This window comes from Brienomyrus brachyistius, chromosome 15, assembly GCF_023856365.1.
Source record: "Brienomyrus brachyistius isolate T26 chromosome 15, BBRACH_0.4, whole genome shotgun sequence".
NCBI lineage: Eukaryota > Metazoa > Chordata > Actinopteri > Osteoglossiformes > Mormyridae > Brienomyrus > Brienomyrus brachyistius.
Genome location: NC_064547.1, coordinates 21,988,728 through 22,006,387, shown reverse-complemented (window position 1 = coordinate 22,006,387; position 17,660 = coordinate 21,988,728). Strand labels below are relative to the sequence as shown.

General features: G+C 45.6%; 1 protein-coding gene across 1 annotated transcript in view; it reads right to left on the bottom strand.

Moving 5' to 3' along the window:
- Positions 1-13,049: 13,049 nt before the first annotated feature.
- gng7 (guanine nucleotide binding protein (G protein), gamma 7) overlaps positions 13,050-17,660 on the bottom strand; it is a 63,622-nt gene continuing 59,011 nt past the window's right edge. The window contains exon 5 of the mRNA XM_048975799.1: positions 13,050-17,522. Coding sequence (XP_048831756.1) covers positions 17,397-17,522 — 126 coding nt within the window. The 3' untranslated portion in view covers positions 13,050-17,396. The remainder of the gene's footprint in view (positions 17,523-17,660) is intronic.

The window sequence follows — 17,660 nt, the reverse complement described above, 5'->3', positions numbered from 1 at the left end:
ACACAAACAGTTTACATGGGCTGAGAGGACCAGACTGCGCAGGCCGGCTACAGGGAAGGGTTATGGGAAATAGCACAGCATAAGACTCGCTCCCGGGATGGGAAATGAACAGAAGTAACACAGGAGTGAAGGAAGAAGCAGGATTTTATGTGGGTATGAGAGCAGTGGGCGGGGGGAGGAATATCCCTATGGAAAAGTTTTAAAAAAATAACATACGACTCATGGATTTTAACTCAATTTATCATTAGAACCATATGTCCCTTATCAATGTACAATACGTATGAGATTAATGTACCATCAAATGTACAAGTCCTACATTCATGTACAATCCATAAATATATGTGTCATTAGTCATATATGTCCTTTATTCATGTAAAGTATATATTAATGTTTTGTCAAACAAATACGTTCTACATTGATGTACAATGCATTTTAAATGAATGTTTTGTCAATATTAGTTGTTATGCATAATTATTTGAATGAACTTGTTGAATCATGGAAACACCTTTTTCCAGGTGATACATTCACTTCGTGTTCAGACAGTTTTCTCGTGTCTAATTAAAGCAAATGAATGTGGAGAGACCATGCATGTCTGTTATTAAAATAATATAAAAGCAATATAATTGTATTAAATTACGCTATACACTGACTTGCAATGAACATATAAAAACATCATGTTTTGTCATATACAATTGAAGTAAGAAAAATGCTTGATACCTTATATGGACGATACGTTTTTCATATGGGAACAAGCAAGCAAAATACACTCAAAAAAGCAGTAAGTAAAGGAAATACTACGAAATACACTCAAAAAAGCAGTAAGTAAAGGAAATACTACGAAATACACTCAAAAAAGCAGTAAGTAAAGGAAATACTACAAAATACTGACAAAAAAGGTTAAGCACCCAGAAGTAATGGTCCAATTTGGATGTAATGTGATACACGTGCAGATAAGCGATGGGTACGTAAATGATGTGATTTGCAAGTAGCTGGCATGTCTAGTCACCAGACACAGAGGGTGCAAAACGACTGGCACCAGCCGGACTACAGGTTCACCGTCCCATGCGTGGGCTGCCGTTAACACCAGAGACAGCTGCATTTGCAGTGGTGCCGTAACCAGGAGGCATGCAGAATCTGCAGGATCTCGAGGGCCAGTTACAACAGCTGTGGGCCGACTTGCAGCAGGAGAGGATGCAACGGCTGAGGCCCTCACAACAAGACTTTCACTGGATCTTCCGAGTGCGCATGTCGACCGAGGAGAAGGCCTGCACTTGTTTGGAAACACAAGGCCAAGTTCCTGGTAATACTGTAGCAGCAGGGTGGTCTCTGTTCTCATGAAACAGTTTCATATTGTGACATTTCACCCCTGCGCACAAACAGACCAGTTTACAAATACGATACAGGGATTTCTGGCTGCTGTCCAACCAGCGACAGTGACAACACTAATTTAGGCTTGTTAACTCCTGTATGTGCTTTAAGTGAACAATAAAACACAAGGGAGAGGCAGAGCAGCCCTGCTGAACACACTGCTGGTTGGATTAATTCTTTTATTCCTAAGAATGAAAGTACCTTTGCTAATGTAATCTACCAAGAATACATCAGGCTTCAGTCATCTTCAGGATTCAATCGCCTTATCTGCTGATGGCAGATGGTCTTGGGTAAGAAGTGTTACCCATTAAAAAGAGTGAATTGAGAACCTGGGGAAAAGGCACTAACCAACGTTACATGGCGAGATCCAAGATCTTCACGGAGCTGCGCTCGCCAGATAAACAGGGAGCAGGCCGAGTTTCCGACGTGCCATTAGTTAAAGTCTGCTGCAGCTGTCTGGGAGAAATAGCAGTAAACAAGCCTGTAGTTCCTCTGTCCTTTCTCAGCCTGATCTTTCTAAGCACATGGGACTGGGCCAAAGCTGGAACGAAGGGAACTAATAGGGCCCCATTTCCAGGAACACACCGGAGGTGAAGTGAAAGAAGCAGGGTTGCAGGAAGGGAGCACACTTTCCATACACATACATTTCCATTACTGTATTTCATTAGCATTTTATATATATATATATATATATATATATATATATATATATATATATACACACACACACACACACATGCAGAATCACATACATATTACAAGGACATTTTTTTTTCAAACATGCCTGCTTACAGTCAAAATTTTCACCAAACTGATTTATTTATTTGAATTTTTGTGTTGAGTGTAATTTCTTCTCAAGATTATTAAAAAGGAAATAGAGACACTGCTCTCTCTTTAAATGCTCGTGTGGTACTGGGCTGCAGTGGGTTTGGATCCTATCCAAGTAGGCACAGGGCACAAAGCAGGGGGGGCTCTACAGCTCTACAGACATTACTGGGCACCAGATTCCACCAAGGTGGGTCACAGCACCACCCAACCACTATGCCACCTGAAGCAGGCAGAATTCTATTTGATTTCTATTCAGTTTTCTATGGAAATTATTACTTAAAAAACTGCCAGTCACTGCAATGCACTCTGCAAACTGGGTCTTACATTTTGTCCTGTTTTCACCAGCAAAGGAATCCGTTGAAACAGACTAAATGAGATTAAGCACAATGTCACACAGCGATGTGAGCAATTATCAGGTGATTGGCAAAGCAGCGAGATGCCCTGCAGTAAATCCCAAGACAAACACAGCTTGTAGGTCCACTGATAGCCTGCGGACAGCGAACACACCGGAATCTGTCGGTTTCATCATGTCGCAGCCTTTGGCCGTGATTTTTTTACAGCTACTCATTTCAGTTATCTTTCGACAAAATATACCCAGCATTCATATTGTTTCCATTTCTGCACCTGGACATGTCTGGGGACTGTTGTTTTAAACATTGTTTTTCTTCCAGTTTTTTCGGTATTGTTTCCCTATAAGACATTTGTCAGCGGAGTGGGACGGCCGACCTCGTTGGGGACAGCAGAGGCCTGTGAGAGGAAGTGACTGGGGCCCACATGACAAAGGGCCATTGTGCTCAGCGGGGCTCTTAACACGGGCCACAACTTGGGAATGGCTGTGCGGAGGATGGCCCAGAATTCAGCCAGAGGACAATGTGCAGGGCAGAGCCAGGAGAGAAGGGGGGGAGGTAAAAGAGAAAAGAGCAAAAAAAGGGACACATATCCCAGGCTAGCCTTCATAAACGTTAACCTTGTTTCTTATTGTCCTGTTCCTTCCTGCCAGGTTGCATTCCCAGGCTTCACCATTAATTATCCCAAAGAAAGGAAGATAAAATATTACCGGAGCACTGAGTGCAGAGATTCACAGTTTAACAATTAACAGTGACGCAGCAACGGTGTTAACAGCCGCAGTTCAAGTAAAGAAACGATAACAGGCCGATGCTGAAAGGGATATTTATACGCGGTGACATTGAGATCCCTCTGCATCGAGGGCCCTGAGCCGCTATTTCGGGCAACGGGGCTCCCAGCCCCCAGTCTCAGCATGTACTGTACCCTCCGGAAAGTTCAGTCTGCAGCTAAGAAGGCACACGCTGAAGCTGAGGGCTCTGGCGTTCTCTGGGCATTTCCAGAGTGGTCCTTGCATAAGGGACAGGCAAATGATACCATGCAACACAGCCAGGGTACTTACTCTGAATGCACCCTAATCAGGATAATGTGATTAGGCTGCATGCAAATGACAGACAGGCTGGAAGGAAAACGAGATCTTTCTGCGAGAAGAGCAAAATGAGCTGCATTATTATTTATTATTGTTGTTGAAATTACTACAAAATTAAAGACCTTAGAGGATCCACGTACATTTACAACTTATTTATTGTTTTAAGCCTGTAACACACTGAAGTGGTTGCTAGGCAGCATGCAAACAAATTTGGTTTAGGCATCAAAAAATGTGCAAACGATGTGCATGGGTTTGCGAGCACAGTTGCGTAACAGTGCTGACAAGGGAAAGGAGCCCGGTTTACTTTCCCCGGGAGCATGGTTAAGACAGCAAGCTGAGTTATAAAGCTGACTACGGCAACAAATTAAACTCCCTTGCTATAATGTGTAGATTGTTTTCAGGCACATGCACTGAAATAGCTATGTTTTGGCATGAATTAAGTACTAACTGCTCGTTTTATTAATCTATAAGGGTCAACGGGTTAAAAATATGGAGTCACGACTCCAAAATCTTGCATCACGATTTAGGGAGACGTGCGTCGTTAACAGGAAGTCACTTCCGGGAATGAAAACTCTGGGGAACGTGCATGGGATTGCAAATCAAACAACAAACTGTACTGTTCCATGCACATCCTAAACTACAAAGCATCTCAAAATCGAACAGAATATTTTATTTTGCGAGAAATGTTGAGTGTGGCAGCCAACGATCAGTGTTTCGGTTTTAATTAAGGTTGCATAAATATCTGCAACGCGCGAGCAGTACGTTGGTGAATGCATGGAATTAACGAAGTAATATTGAGACTACACCCGACAAACATCTGTTTGTAACGTAAATAACATAATCAAATTTGTATTGTATAACAACAGGCACGTGAATTCCCCATCTTGTCTGGGCTCCACTTCAGTCACGCGGAATTTATATAAAAGAGTAAAACCTTTATGTACGAAACAATCCCACGTTAATTAGAGGTCATAAACCAGCGTGGTCGCAGTTGTCCAGCTTGCGCTTCACCCTCCGCCCCCCTGACATATGGACAGACTGGACCGCGTGCACTGCAACGTCAGCACAGCAGTCTCGAGCTTTCCCATGCCGCTAAAGCACGTGTCTGCAGCTGCGAGTCCCGTGACTCTTTCCACCCCTTGTATAATATTCGCTTTTATTGACCAAATACAATACGACACCAGTGAGTTTCTGCTTCACGCTGAACTAGTCTTTTAAGGCATAAGAAATGCATGATGCACATATCAGTTAAGCATGAACGAGCGCTTACAAAGCCCAGGTTTCCTGTAGCACTGCACAAATTAATTCTTCCAGTAAGTTCTTTTGTCCGACGTGCTGACGTAAAAACCTGTTGGAGAGACGATGAAATATTAATGCCGCATTTATCTGAATGAAAAGCAATCTGTGTAATATTTTCCCTTTACTTACTGCATGGTAGTCTATTTATAAACCCTTAAATGTACAAATGCGTCCACTGGAATAGACTGAGGTACACAGGTTGGAATGCAGTGACACTGCACGTGAGATATGCAGGGGAAACATTTTCCCCGTGATGCCATTTTAGAGTATGAGCTCATCAGGCACCAACAGATCCAATTCAGGATATGGTGACTTCAGGTTGTTTAGTCTCCAGCCTAATCTGAGAGGAACAGGGCAGCTTGTGCTTAGCCTGTCTCCTTTGAAGTTTAATTACTGCCTGACAATGCTATACACACCAAGGAACATTTGACGCTCCTGGAAGATGAGTTTCTGGATATCGTTTATGCAGACGCCGAACTCTGAAGTTATGAAAATGTCACCTGTTGACCCTCAAATAGATAAGTGGTCTGGAAAGTGAGTGGGTGGATGGAAACATCTCAGTGTTCTTATTGACTCCCCTAGAGCACAGACTGAGACTCTGAACATGTTCTGCTTGCAGTTAATGGGGTGTGGTCTGCTGGTACTTTCACAAACCCCAAACATTTTGACTAAAATCCATGGGTCGTCTTCAAAATAACATGAAATTGGTGCAAGGTAGCAAAAACTGCAGTCATCAAAAAAAAAAAAAACGGTCATCCATTTCTCCATCCCATCTCGTCCAGAGTGAAGGTGAACGTGCCTACATTGCATCACATTTATCTATTCAGTGGACGTACAAGTGAGGCTGACAGCACATTACAAGCCGAAAGCTGTCAGACGGCCAACTAGGCATAAGTGCAGCTAGGCTGAGCTTCCAGTGAATGCTCAGTTACAAGTCCAACGTAGCATTGGAGCTGTTAGCTATGCCATACGGTACAAACATAGCAAGAACCTAATAAAAGATCTATTCAAATTAGAGACCAGTGCAAAAAATAGAATTGAGGATACGCAGGATAGCAGCTGAGGGGTCAGAGACGAAGATAGAACAGGTCAGTGGTTGGAGCGCTAGATGAACAGATGGGTTCTGAGGCATTTCTTGCCTAGAGCATGACGTTTTTTGTAGAACATGTTAAAAATATTTGACTTTGGTAAACGAGCTTGATATCTGATTCCTGATGCAAGTGACTGACAGAATAATTGCAGGGGAAAAAAAACGTTGACTTTGAAAGGCTCATGAAAGATGCCTAATGTGCTCAAAACTCTCACCTTTCACTGTCATAGAGCAGCTGACATGTCAAAGACTTTCATCCCTTTTGCCAGAAAGAAACAATGTAGATATATCAAAATCCACTGATCAATGTCACTGCACAATGAGGAAAAAAAAACCCAGATCTGAGCAGGTGCCATTTCTCCTGCACGACCGATCTCTTGTGTTAAGAAGTTTCACTGTAGGTGGATGTGTTATGGTTCCATGCAGGCGGATTGTTCACGACTGCCTGCAATGTAGCATTAGAGGCGACGTGTTACATTATATCAAATGAACCAGCTTAAAGTATTGAGCGATAACAGTGGTAACATCTGGTACTTAAACAGTGTTTATCTTTCAAAAGAAATATATCAGAGTTCCTATTAACAAACAGAATTAGCTCATAAGCACTCACACCGATCACCCTCTGGTACGATAACCTGGTGCCAGAGCTGTTTGATCTCACCTGTCTTTAAAGGTCTCTAATTAAGACAATCATAGCAGAGGAAGGTATTAAAAGTTGAGGAACAATAATGTGGGGGGTCGTATAGATTTCAGAATGTAAAGGGTAACTAAGACCTGGAACAGAGAGGCTCAGGTTAAACTGCAACCATTGTCAGTGTTAGGTGAGGTCAATCACCATGTGAAGCTGGTGCCAGCAAGAAGGGAGAGAGAACAACATTGTTACACAAGGAAGAAACAAATCCTGCATGAATAATTGGATTTGCTGGTCATTTCATAATAAATGCAGCTCACGGAAAAGAGGATTTAGACAACTTCTCGTAAGACTGGTTAATAAAAGTCTGAGTAAATGGCGATTAATCGCAAAGCTGTTTCATAACCACCACAAATAAGTGTGAAAAACATAAATCAGCAGCATGAGAGTGTTCTGAGATGTGGTGAGCGTTGAGTTCCTGGCCCCAAGCATGTGACCAGTATAAAGGCCACGGGTGTTTTGTAAGCTGCTGGCTTAAGCCTGTGAAGAAGACTGGTTGAGATGTCAGTGTGACCCCGCCGCTGCACACGGCCTCACGCACTTTCCCAGCCGGAGCTGCATATCACACTTTGTATCACTGCTCATTATGCCGCCAGCTCTGTACTTGCTGTTAGCTTCTAGCGTCTGCTGGCTGCAGCTTGCGCCAGCACGGCCCCAGGCTTTTTTTTAATGCAAAATGAGCCGGTGTTTATAACTGCGAATTCTGGAGTTCATGCAAAAAAGAAGAGAAGTTCAGCTTGGGATAGTCTGCTCCCTTGCTGCAGAAAGAGGCACAATGCGTCAGCATGCATGCAAGGTCTGCAGCGGCGTTGGGAAGATGCAGCAAACCTGCAGCCCAGCAAATGCAGCAGGGAGCCTTGCTACCCAGCTACCTCTCTCTGCACTTTCCTTTCTATTTTGCACTCTCTCCCCTCAGCTCTAAGCACCATCCCTTTGCCCTCCCTCTTTCCAGCTTGTAAATAAAGTCCAGAATATCCCGGAACATTCCGTATCCCTCGTGCCCTTACTCTGTACTCTGCTCAGGCTCGGGGTTACAGTCAGCCAGTCACAAGGGCAGGTACATTCCAGAAAAACAAAGTACTTCAGGGCTCCGTTCCCGTTCTTTCACTGTGCGCCCTCCCCGGCTCCTGTTGCATAATGGCCCATGTCTGTTTATCAGAAAGCACTCTGTGATCCTGCACATTTTAAAGAAGGGCAGAGTCTCGCAGGCCTTGCTGGGGCAAGCAGACTGCGAGGGTGAGGTGGCTGCAGCCTTATTGGCCCTCCATCCGACTCACGTGTCTGCAGTGACAGGCAGAGGAGGGAGAGGAAGGAATTTAAGGGTGCACTTACACACAAGCACGGGTGTGTAAGCCCCACACACAGGCAGCACTTGTTCTGTGCCAGCTGACCCTATCCTGTAAGGCTGAGATTGCTTTATGCTTGGGGGGGGGTGGGGGTGCAGCCCAGGTTTCTACCCAATGTCCCAACGTGCAGGAACACCGTGAGCACTTCATTCGGGGATTGGCCTTTTGTGACTAGACGCCTGTCTATTTTGCACTTGTTCCACACCTGGAATGAAGGTAAACTCAGGTCATAAATCCCACACGAAGCATACATCCCTGTCGAGCGAAATCTGAGCGGACCTGATTGAGGCGGGACCGTCTGAGCCTCACGTGCGAAGGTGCAATTGTAAACAAGCATGACGTGGGCGTGAGGCTGTTGCCAGAGCAGCATCGATCCAGTTTCCAAGTATCGACAGAGGCCTTTCTGTTGGGGTGGGGGGTGGGGGGGGGGGCATCTGTGTTAAATGCAACTCCACATCAATGACAATAAACAACAGCAGAGGGCAATAATGGGGGGGGGGGAGAAGCCTGGAAGTAGAGATCTGCTGCTTGTTTCGTTTTTCCCCGTGGCGATGCACGGCTGGCAGTGGAGCGGCTGGCTGTCGGACGTCTTTCTGCGGCACAGATATATGAAAATTTAATTGAAGCTGATGATGGAACTATCTTGTTGCCTCTGGCATCGGGTGACAACGGCCACAGGAAACTAATACCTGACTTGTTTAGGATATTACACCATGGCACACGTGTGCTTGCTCTGCTGGACGCCAGCCGCGGCGTTATCTACCAGGCGGATAACGTTTAGCATGAAATAAGCATTTGTAGGAAAACAAAGCAAGCCAGCAGCTGCCTCCTGTGGAGTCCGCATCGCGTAAACGGCAACAGTGAAATGTTAACTGCCGATTTGGGCAAACATGTGACGCGTTTGAAGGCTCCCCACACAAAAGAGTGAAGAAAGCAATGGGGGGGGAAAGACATTTAGACAACAGGCCACAGGCGATTCAGAAAATAAGGGATGGCATTCAGAGGCTGCGTGCATTATAAACGTGCTTTGTGTTTGTGCAAAGGAAGGGAGCGACAAGCAGCCTTTAACTACTGGGTGAACCAGGAAAGAAATATTAAAAATAATGATGGGGATGATAAGATTCACTGATTCGCAGTGGTGCACTGCAATGACACCAGTAATTTTTGACCAGTGATATTACATTCAGACTGATTCCCCATCTCTAAATGTTCTGTATCTGTACCATATTCAATTGCATAGCATGATATTCTTTTGCATCACGTTGTATTGCGTTGAATCACATTCTGTTGAATCAAATTCAGTCGCACTGCATCGCAATATGGGTAAATCAAACTGCATCGTATTAGTAGTTGCTTGATCTGTATATTTAATGTATTGGGTCATTGGCAGTGCATTGAGCTGTATATCGCATCGTGATGGAGACGCACATTCCTGGTTTCTAAGATGGATGCATTAACACGTTGAAGGATTACTCATTGACGGGGGAGTGCGCATTTGTGCTTGGGTAGAGCACAGCATTGCAACACAAATCGTTGAGAGGTCGCATTCTCAAATTTCATTTTGTATGGTCAATTCATTGTCAAATAGCTGACTTAATGAATGCCTCCCTCCCTGACTGCCTGATCTGAGACCTGCCAATGAAAGTCCCTGATGACCACCTAATCCCTTTCAGCTCTCGCCTGTTATTTTTAGCAGCCTCTCTTGGCTTTCGCAGTAAGACAGACTGAAGTAGAGCAGTGACCCCACTGACTCCATGACACCCGTCTGGAAGCTTCTGAGCCCTGCAGGAGGCTGCTCTGACTAATTACGACCGCAGAGCTGTTTCTGCCAGTGACCGCCTCTCGCCGGATTGCTGCTCCTGTTCTGCCACGTTTGTCTGAGATTCGAGTCGTCATTATTTTCAGCTGATCTGAAATGCAGGACAGAGCATCTATTTAGCTTTTTATTTGTAGTTGGAACCATGTTAGAAACTGGCATAGAGCCATATACCACTTTTACTGGTATCCATCCATCCATATTCCATAAACACTTATCCAGTGCAGGATGGCAGTGAGCCTGGAGCGTATCCAGAAAAGCACTCGGTGCAAGATGCTGGTTCACTGCATACTCACACATAAACAGCAATTTACAGACACCGATCAACTTAATTGTGTTTTGACTGTGGTAGAAAATCCACGTGACACAGGGAGAACATGCTAACTTCACACGTGCGGAGTGGAAACGGGATTCGAACCAGCAACCCAGGAGGTGTGAGTGTACAGTGCTAACCACTGACTTACCAATCTGCTTTTTCTGGTACATATGAGGATCTTACATATTTATAACATTTTATATGTCCATATTCACAATCATAAGCTCACAAATTAGCATGCAAACAAATAAATACACTTCTACTAATCATGTCACTGTACACAGGTTTTTAAAAATATATGCAATACACTAATGAACCTGTAAATGACTTTAAACTAAATACACGCTCTAAGGGTCCTAAACACATTTAGAGGCTATATTCTTATAAATACACATTTGCTCTTATCTTAGCAACACAAAATAAGAATCCCTTTGAGGCCCTTAATGTAGGCAGGAGTGTGACATGGGTGGGAGGACCAAGCCATAAAAATATTTTACTCTCTGCACATGCTAGATATTTCTCTGTATAGGGTTGCTTTGGAAAAAGTGGGATCCAGAAAAAGAGAAAATAAATAAAAACACTCATATGACTTTCTTAAAACAGGCGGATTAAATATGGCGTGAAGAAAACCTCAGAGTGCAGATTCATACGAGCCGAAGGGTACAGCTGCATGCTAATAGGAAGAACAGCTATGCGAGAGACAAACCGAAACGAGAACCCAGGAGTTTGTAAATCTCGAAAGTAAGCAAATGCTTAGGTTGCCAGATGGAAAGCTCAGCTCTGGTTTTAATACCGCTGAGCTCTTCCCGGTGCCACCCATATACGGCCTTCCTCTTTTGTCACTGTGGGAGAGCCTGGCACGGCTCAGGGGTAGAACCACATGACACGGGGAATCTGCAAAGAAAAACCCCTGACCTTTATGGGTGGGGAGGGGAATTACTCTATCATTCCAATTTCAGGAAATTCAGGATACTATGGAGGGAAACAGAGCGGGAAAGGCTGAAGGAATTTTCCGTCTTTCCGGGAAAGGCGTACAAAGTGGCCCAAATTGCTTGCTGGGCTGCAGGTTGGCTTGGGACACAAAACAAGGCTTGAGTCTGGGGTAACATGTCCACTGAAACTTAATTGTATTAATTTGCACTGTCAAGTTAATGATGTGGGGGCGGCATGGTGGTGCAGTGGTTAGCACTGTTACCTCACACCTCTGGGATCCGGAATAGGCTCTGCTTCCGGGATAGGCTCCGGACCCCCCCAGTAGGATAAGCGGTTTGGAAAATGGATGGATGGAAGTTAATGATGTGTAGAGCCCGTTGGTGCAACTATGTCAGGAAGGGCACTATACATAAATATATGAACTCAATCCAGCTGAATTTAACTCCCTCTGGCAAAACACCCACCTGGTACTTACAAGGAGTTACCAGAAACAGGCATCAACATTATATGTACTGAAATGCTACATATGTGTGTGAATCAAAGAAAACAGGAGGGTTCTGCAACATGCCTTCATAAAGATAAATCTGTACACTGCATGACCTCTGAAAAGCAAATGCGATCCAGCACCTCTCAAAACTAAGTAGAGAATTCACATATATGTAACATCCATCCATCATTTTAAAGTAAGCAAAGTGTTCCTATCACATAGTTCTCATATTGTTATGCAGACTTTTAAATGGCATCCTTGCATTTTTAAAATTTCCTTCATTATTTTCCAGGGCATTTACAGGCATTCCTTGACCAAGTATCGATTTGAGGGGGGTGGGGGGAGAGGACACATTTTATGCATTTTTGTGGCATCTTTTGAAAAATATTTAGAATTCACTGGAAGTACTGAAAGTTTCCAGGGAGTGGATTCCCCTCATTCCTTTCGGATGGTCTTCGCCCTGTCCACATTCCATGCGCTTCCTTGCTCGGCCTCCACTTGTTGTTTTCTGTTGTGTGCCCAGTTTCCAGTAATTACTCCCTCCACGCCACTGCCACCCCCAAAAAAATACTTTCCTGGTCTTTCCTTAAGCAGGAAACACATGTGCACACCCTTTGGGAAGCAGCTTGTTCTTAGTACTAAAGTGCGAGCGTCATGCTCTACAGGAAATTGTCAGCATTTTAACCATTTTTGGGTGAGATGTTATAACGGGTGGGGTGGGGGGCAGGGAGAATGGGACTGACCAAAACAAACCTGCACTGGCTCATCCAATCCAGGCTATTGTTCTCCCAGCGCCATGTGATTTGAGCAAAACAAGAAAACATCTGAACAAAACAACCTGGACCTGTACTATCAGGAAGAGCTCAGACGATATAAGGGGGAAGAGAATGAGGTGGTAGTTAATGAATTACCCAGGCATGGCTGTCGATCCGGGTGCAGGAAGACGCAGACTGCGTCACGTGCTGGGAGAGGCGTTATCCATATTCCCTGGAATGTTTCCCCAGGTGAGAACAGTCAACACTTGGAGCTGTGAAGGAAAGCGATCCCCATAGCAACACCACTCCATCGGACCTTGTCCTCCGCCGAGCCGAAAGCGTATTACAGGTCATGGCTGCCCACCTGTTTGGCAAGAGAAACCTGGAGGCAGCCACCTTGTCCCATAAGAGTGCCTGAAGGGGAAGGCTAGGTGGTCCCTTAGTGCTGAGGTCGGGATCCATCAGCGTTGAGGGTTAGGCTGCAGCAGCATCACCATCATGCCTGATTAACTCGCACGTGCGCCTTGTGTTCTGCCCTGTCCCCGAATCTTAGGAGTTCAGAATGAACCACACACGCTACTCAGTGTTTACGATTTATAAAGATTCTATTTAAAAAGGCTCTGGTGTAGCTATGTATCGTAGTAAAAATCAACATGCGCACAACAACAAGCAACACAGTACACAATGCTTTTGTTTTAGTTTTATTAATCTTTTATGTATGTTTTGATGTCATCGTCTTCTGAATTGTTTAACATCAATATCCACAAAATATTAAACAGTGTGCAAGAAAACATGGGTTATGGCACATCAGAGAAGAAACATTACAAAAAAATATATAATATACTTAGGATTTCTTCATTTTTTTGTAATTATAATTCAAGACAAAAAAGATCAAATACATATACATACAATAAAAGTAATAAAAACTATTGTGAAAGAACACATCCTCAGCTAATAGAAAAATGATGACTGAGGTTAGGGCTGGATTTCGTGGGTTGGCTCCCATCTCCGGGCCGGGGAACCCCATCCTTGCAGTGTTACAGTCTTGTGAAAATTTTCACCATTTCTCTCTAGGTACTAAAACAGTCAGCAGTACCTGGAACCTGTGTCCATCTACAATACGCGAGCTGAAGAACCAATCAAATTCAGCGATTAAGGCGTGGAGTGGAATTAAAATGAGGAGCATCTCTGGCACCCTGGATGTAGGGTTCCCCACCGACACATGCCCACGTCATCTGTGGTATTACCATCATGCCAGATCTTAGCGATCAAATACCACAGAAAGGCGTTTTGAATAATATTTATCCTCTGACCCTAACCTGCCTAAATAAGCAAAACATAACAGTTTGACTATTTAAAATCAGAAGAGAGATTATCTGGTGTAATTCTTATAACAAAAAAAAAAACGAGTAGAAGAATTTTACACGTCAAGCGACAGTGGTTCCGAAGCCTAGTTTTGGCAGAGCCCTGGCTCTCATTGTGAGGCGTTACCATGGTCACTCACGGCAAGGCGTAGCTTAGCGCTGCTGGAAAGCTGCCCTGTGGATGCTGTGTCCAGAACCAGGGTCTAGAACCACTGTTTTAGCGCAAGGGAAACATGAGGGCCAAGAGACGAACTTCTACTCTACATGGCGTGAAGCACAGGAGGTTCAGACGCACCGAAAGGCATACAGTCGTTTTAAAAGCTAGGGTAACGCGCACACTCACGCACTAACGAACGCAAATACGGCCAGTCTAGATAACTAGTAAGGACTAACTATCCAGACGATTCATACTCTCAGAAATAATTCACTATGCTTTTCATATATCCTCCCTGTGACATTAGGTGCTGCGTGTAGCGGGGATGGCTGACCTAAAGGCCGCTCAGTGTGCTCTCCCATGCCACTTTATCCCCGTTCCCGCCGAAACAGTGCACCATTGATGGACAGCAAAAGGTGGAGAACACTGTTGTCACACACCTACTGAGCTCATTCCACCATATTCATTTCACTGAATCGGAGTCAAAAGAAAAACAAAAACCGATGACCCCAATCAAAGCGTTTAATGAAAATCAAATTAGCGTGTACAGAAAGACAGCATGTGATGCTGTGCTTCGTCTTTGCCTTTCGGTCTTTTATTAACAGGGTCACATTATGGATGCAGCAGTGGGCTGGACTTCGGGGAGCCCGACCTTACAGTGCTGTATGGTTTTGACATGTACAGTCGCACCCAAAAAGACCCATCACTGGCCTGACTTGGGGATCTGTCCTGTAGACTGCATGAAGTTGGCTGAAAGTTGAGGGCCGCAGTATGGGTACCCTCTTTGGCTCCCCATATAGGCAAGACAATCTCTCTGCCTGCAAAGACTGACACCCAGTCGAGTATTGCCCTACAAGTTCTGGCCTGAGTCTCCCGCACACCCTAGACCAATTCACTATCCAAATGCAGCAACTCTCATGCTAATGATTGCCTAAAATGTCAGCATAAAGCAGCATTAATTGGTATTAAGCATCTGATGTTGTAATGGCTGGTCTAGGTCCTTTTTTAGAAACAAAAAGATGTTACGCGAAAAGCACCCCCCCCCCCAGCAACCAGAAAGGATCAGCAGAAAGCTAGACCCTTGTTCCTGAACTTTACAGACTGCCATGTGACTTACCACTCCGCTTAATCACTGTGGAACAGGACCCAGCTAAATACTGCAGCACTCGTGCCAGCACCCTGGGGGGGCCTGAAACACAATGCAACTTTTGTCCCAGTTTAATAATGCCCTGCCCCCCCCCACCCCCCGCCACAGACCATTATCTGTACTCCCTTGTGCTAAATGTGCATGAAGAGGGACTCACTGGTATCTATTTTGGGTAGGGGCTAAATGGAGACTGGTGCGTTACGCAGCGGTAACTGACCTGCGTATCTTTGCCTGCCCCGTTCATCACTGCACCCACTGACTTGCGCACAAACACAATCTCTCACGCACACACATGCATGCGTACAGGCTGTTCCACAGGGATTCCACTGTGTGGGCCATGCATCTAGCAGCCCCCATGTGACAGAAATGACTAAACCAATCACATGCCTATTACATAAGCCCGAACATCCTGCCATTTTACTCAAGGCTTAAGAAGAAGTATCTCTGTGTTTTCCTTGAATCCGGCTGCCATTGTGTCTATAGATGGATTCTGGATCTTACTTACCGGAATAGTCTACAGTTTATTAATACTTAAGGGTCACTGTGCCAATCACAGTTCAGCATGGGGGCTGCCTTCATAATCACTGAACACTGAGCCGCCTTGGTCATTCCTGAACACCACTCTGCATCAGTAAACACACAAAGCTGCTTGGAACGTCACGAAACGTGACGAGCACCTTGGGCGCCGTGTCACACTCACAGGACGGTCAGCTTGAGGTAACTTGAGGCGGGACAACCCTGAGCCCGGCTCCCGAGGGCGGAGCTACACACCGCAGACCATCGTGGGAGAGAGAAGTGAGCAAGCCTACACTGAAGGTTATGCTCTTAAACCAAAAGAAACACAGATTTTGAAGGTACGGGAGGATACCGAAAACCTCTACAATCAAATTAATCGGCTGGCTAGAACTGAGCATGGCTTTTCCTTTGGGTGTGTAAAAGGCTGGTCGCCCATCAGGGAATTGAGACTCTCTCCTGCTCTCTAAGGGATGGGGCGATTCCCCCCCACCCCGATCTGCTTGCAATCTGGACGGGTTCCCCTGTTAGCGGGTGATGGCACTGTGTGAAACCTGCGGTTCAGTCACTGTGTAACCTGACCGGTGCTGCGGCGGACCCAACTTTGGCACAACTTAAAAGACCAAGCAGGATTTTGAGGGGGATCTCCTCACCCGCTGTGGCAGCTTTCATGCTTTTCTCAAACCCCTCTGATTTAAATGCTCTGTCTCTATTTCCTCTTTCCTACAGGTGGTTGCTTTAGTTTCTGTTTTTTTTTAATAATTCACACACCTCTTCTAATACTTTGTTGACTATATATGGCAACAGGTGAGAAAACTGTCAGCGTAAAGAAACACCAAATATTTCTACAAAACTCAAACAGGCCTCAGGCGACCAGCCCACAGAAACCGCCAGCATGAGGGGTTTCCCTCGCGATGCTCTTTTCGGTGAGCTGAAACACCTGCCGTGAGGCGACTCCCTTACATGAGCTGCTAATGGAGCGTGCAGCGGGCTGCCCCCCGACACGGTAATCCCGGCAGTGCTGGGGGAGCAGCTGTAACCGGATGCTTGCTGGGTTTCAGTCTGTGGGCCCCCGCTGGCCACATGGTACGACCCACGTTTGGCAAAGCTGTCCGAGGACAGTGTGACGAGAACACACAGAAATAAAGGTCACACCCTGGGTAAGCCGCTCGCATTGGACACCCGCCACAGTATGGAGCGTAACTGGCACTGCTCATGACTCGGGGGAAGGCGTGGCCACGAGACGCACGCCACATGACGGGGTCCCCGGGGAAAGGCGACCTTTCAGGGACAATTTCATGTTCTGAACCACACCTCAACCTTCTCGTCTCAGAATAAACAAGGGCAAGTGGGACACCTACGCTTACCCTGCAGTGTCCCACGGATTGCGTTAGCAACGTGTCGGTCTACACAGAAAACTGTCCAAACCTGGCTAATGAGAGATTAAATTTGGCCTTCTCCATCCAAATTATAATTACCCCACAATTAAAAAAAACTAAAAAATATTATGTCCTGCTGCTCTCCACACTAGGTATCTGCTTATTGACGTGTATATATGCATATACACATAGGTACAGCTATATATATATGCATATATGCACGGAGCCACCTCAGGCTGATGTGCGGGGGGGGTTTACGATAAACAGGAGCTCTCTCTCTGTCTCCTTTTAAAGGACTGGGTTCCTTGGACAAACTGGGTGCCTGTAGCTCTCAGGCCAAGGGTAACGCTGGACAGGCTGCACCCAATACCTGGTCTCTGAGAGGAAGCTGAAGGGAGGGGGGGGAATGGGGTGTAGAGGGGGGAGCTGACCTGGGGTGTGAGGCAGTGGGTGTGGGGCGAGCAGTTTGGCCATGAAGCTATAGAATGATGCAGGGCTTTTTGTCTTTAAAAGGGTTCTCAGAGGCAGGCACTCCCACCAGCAGAGGGTCTCCGCGGGCGTGCTGCTCACAGTAGTTCATCAGCTCGGCTGCCGCCTTCGACACCTGGGGGGGGGGCCCAGGAGGAAGAGAAACGGGACAGTAAAAGGAGAGTCAGATGCAGCGGTGAGGAACGACAAGTCAAGAAAGAGGTTTTCCTGTTCGAAAGCCTCTCCGAAATGCCTCTTGAGAAGACGGAAGGCA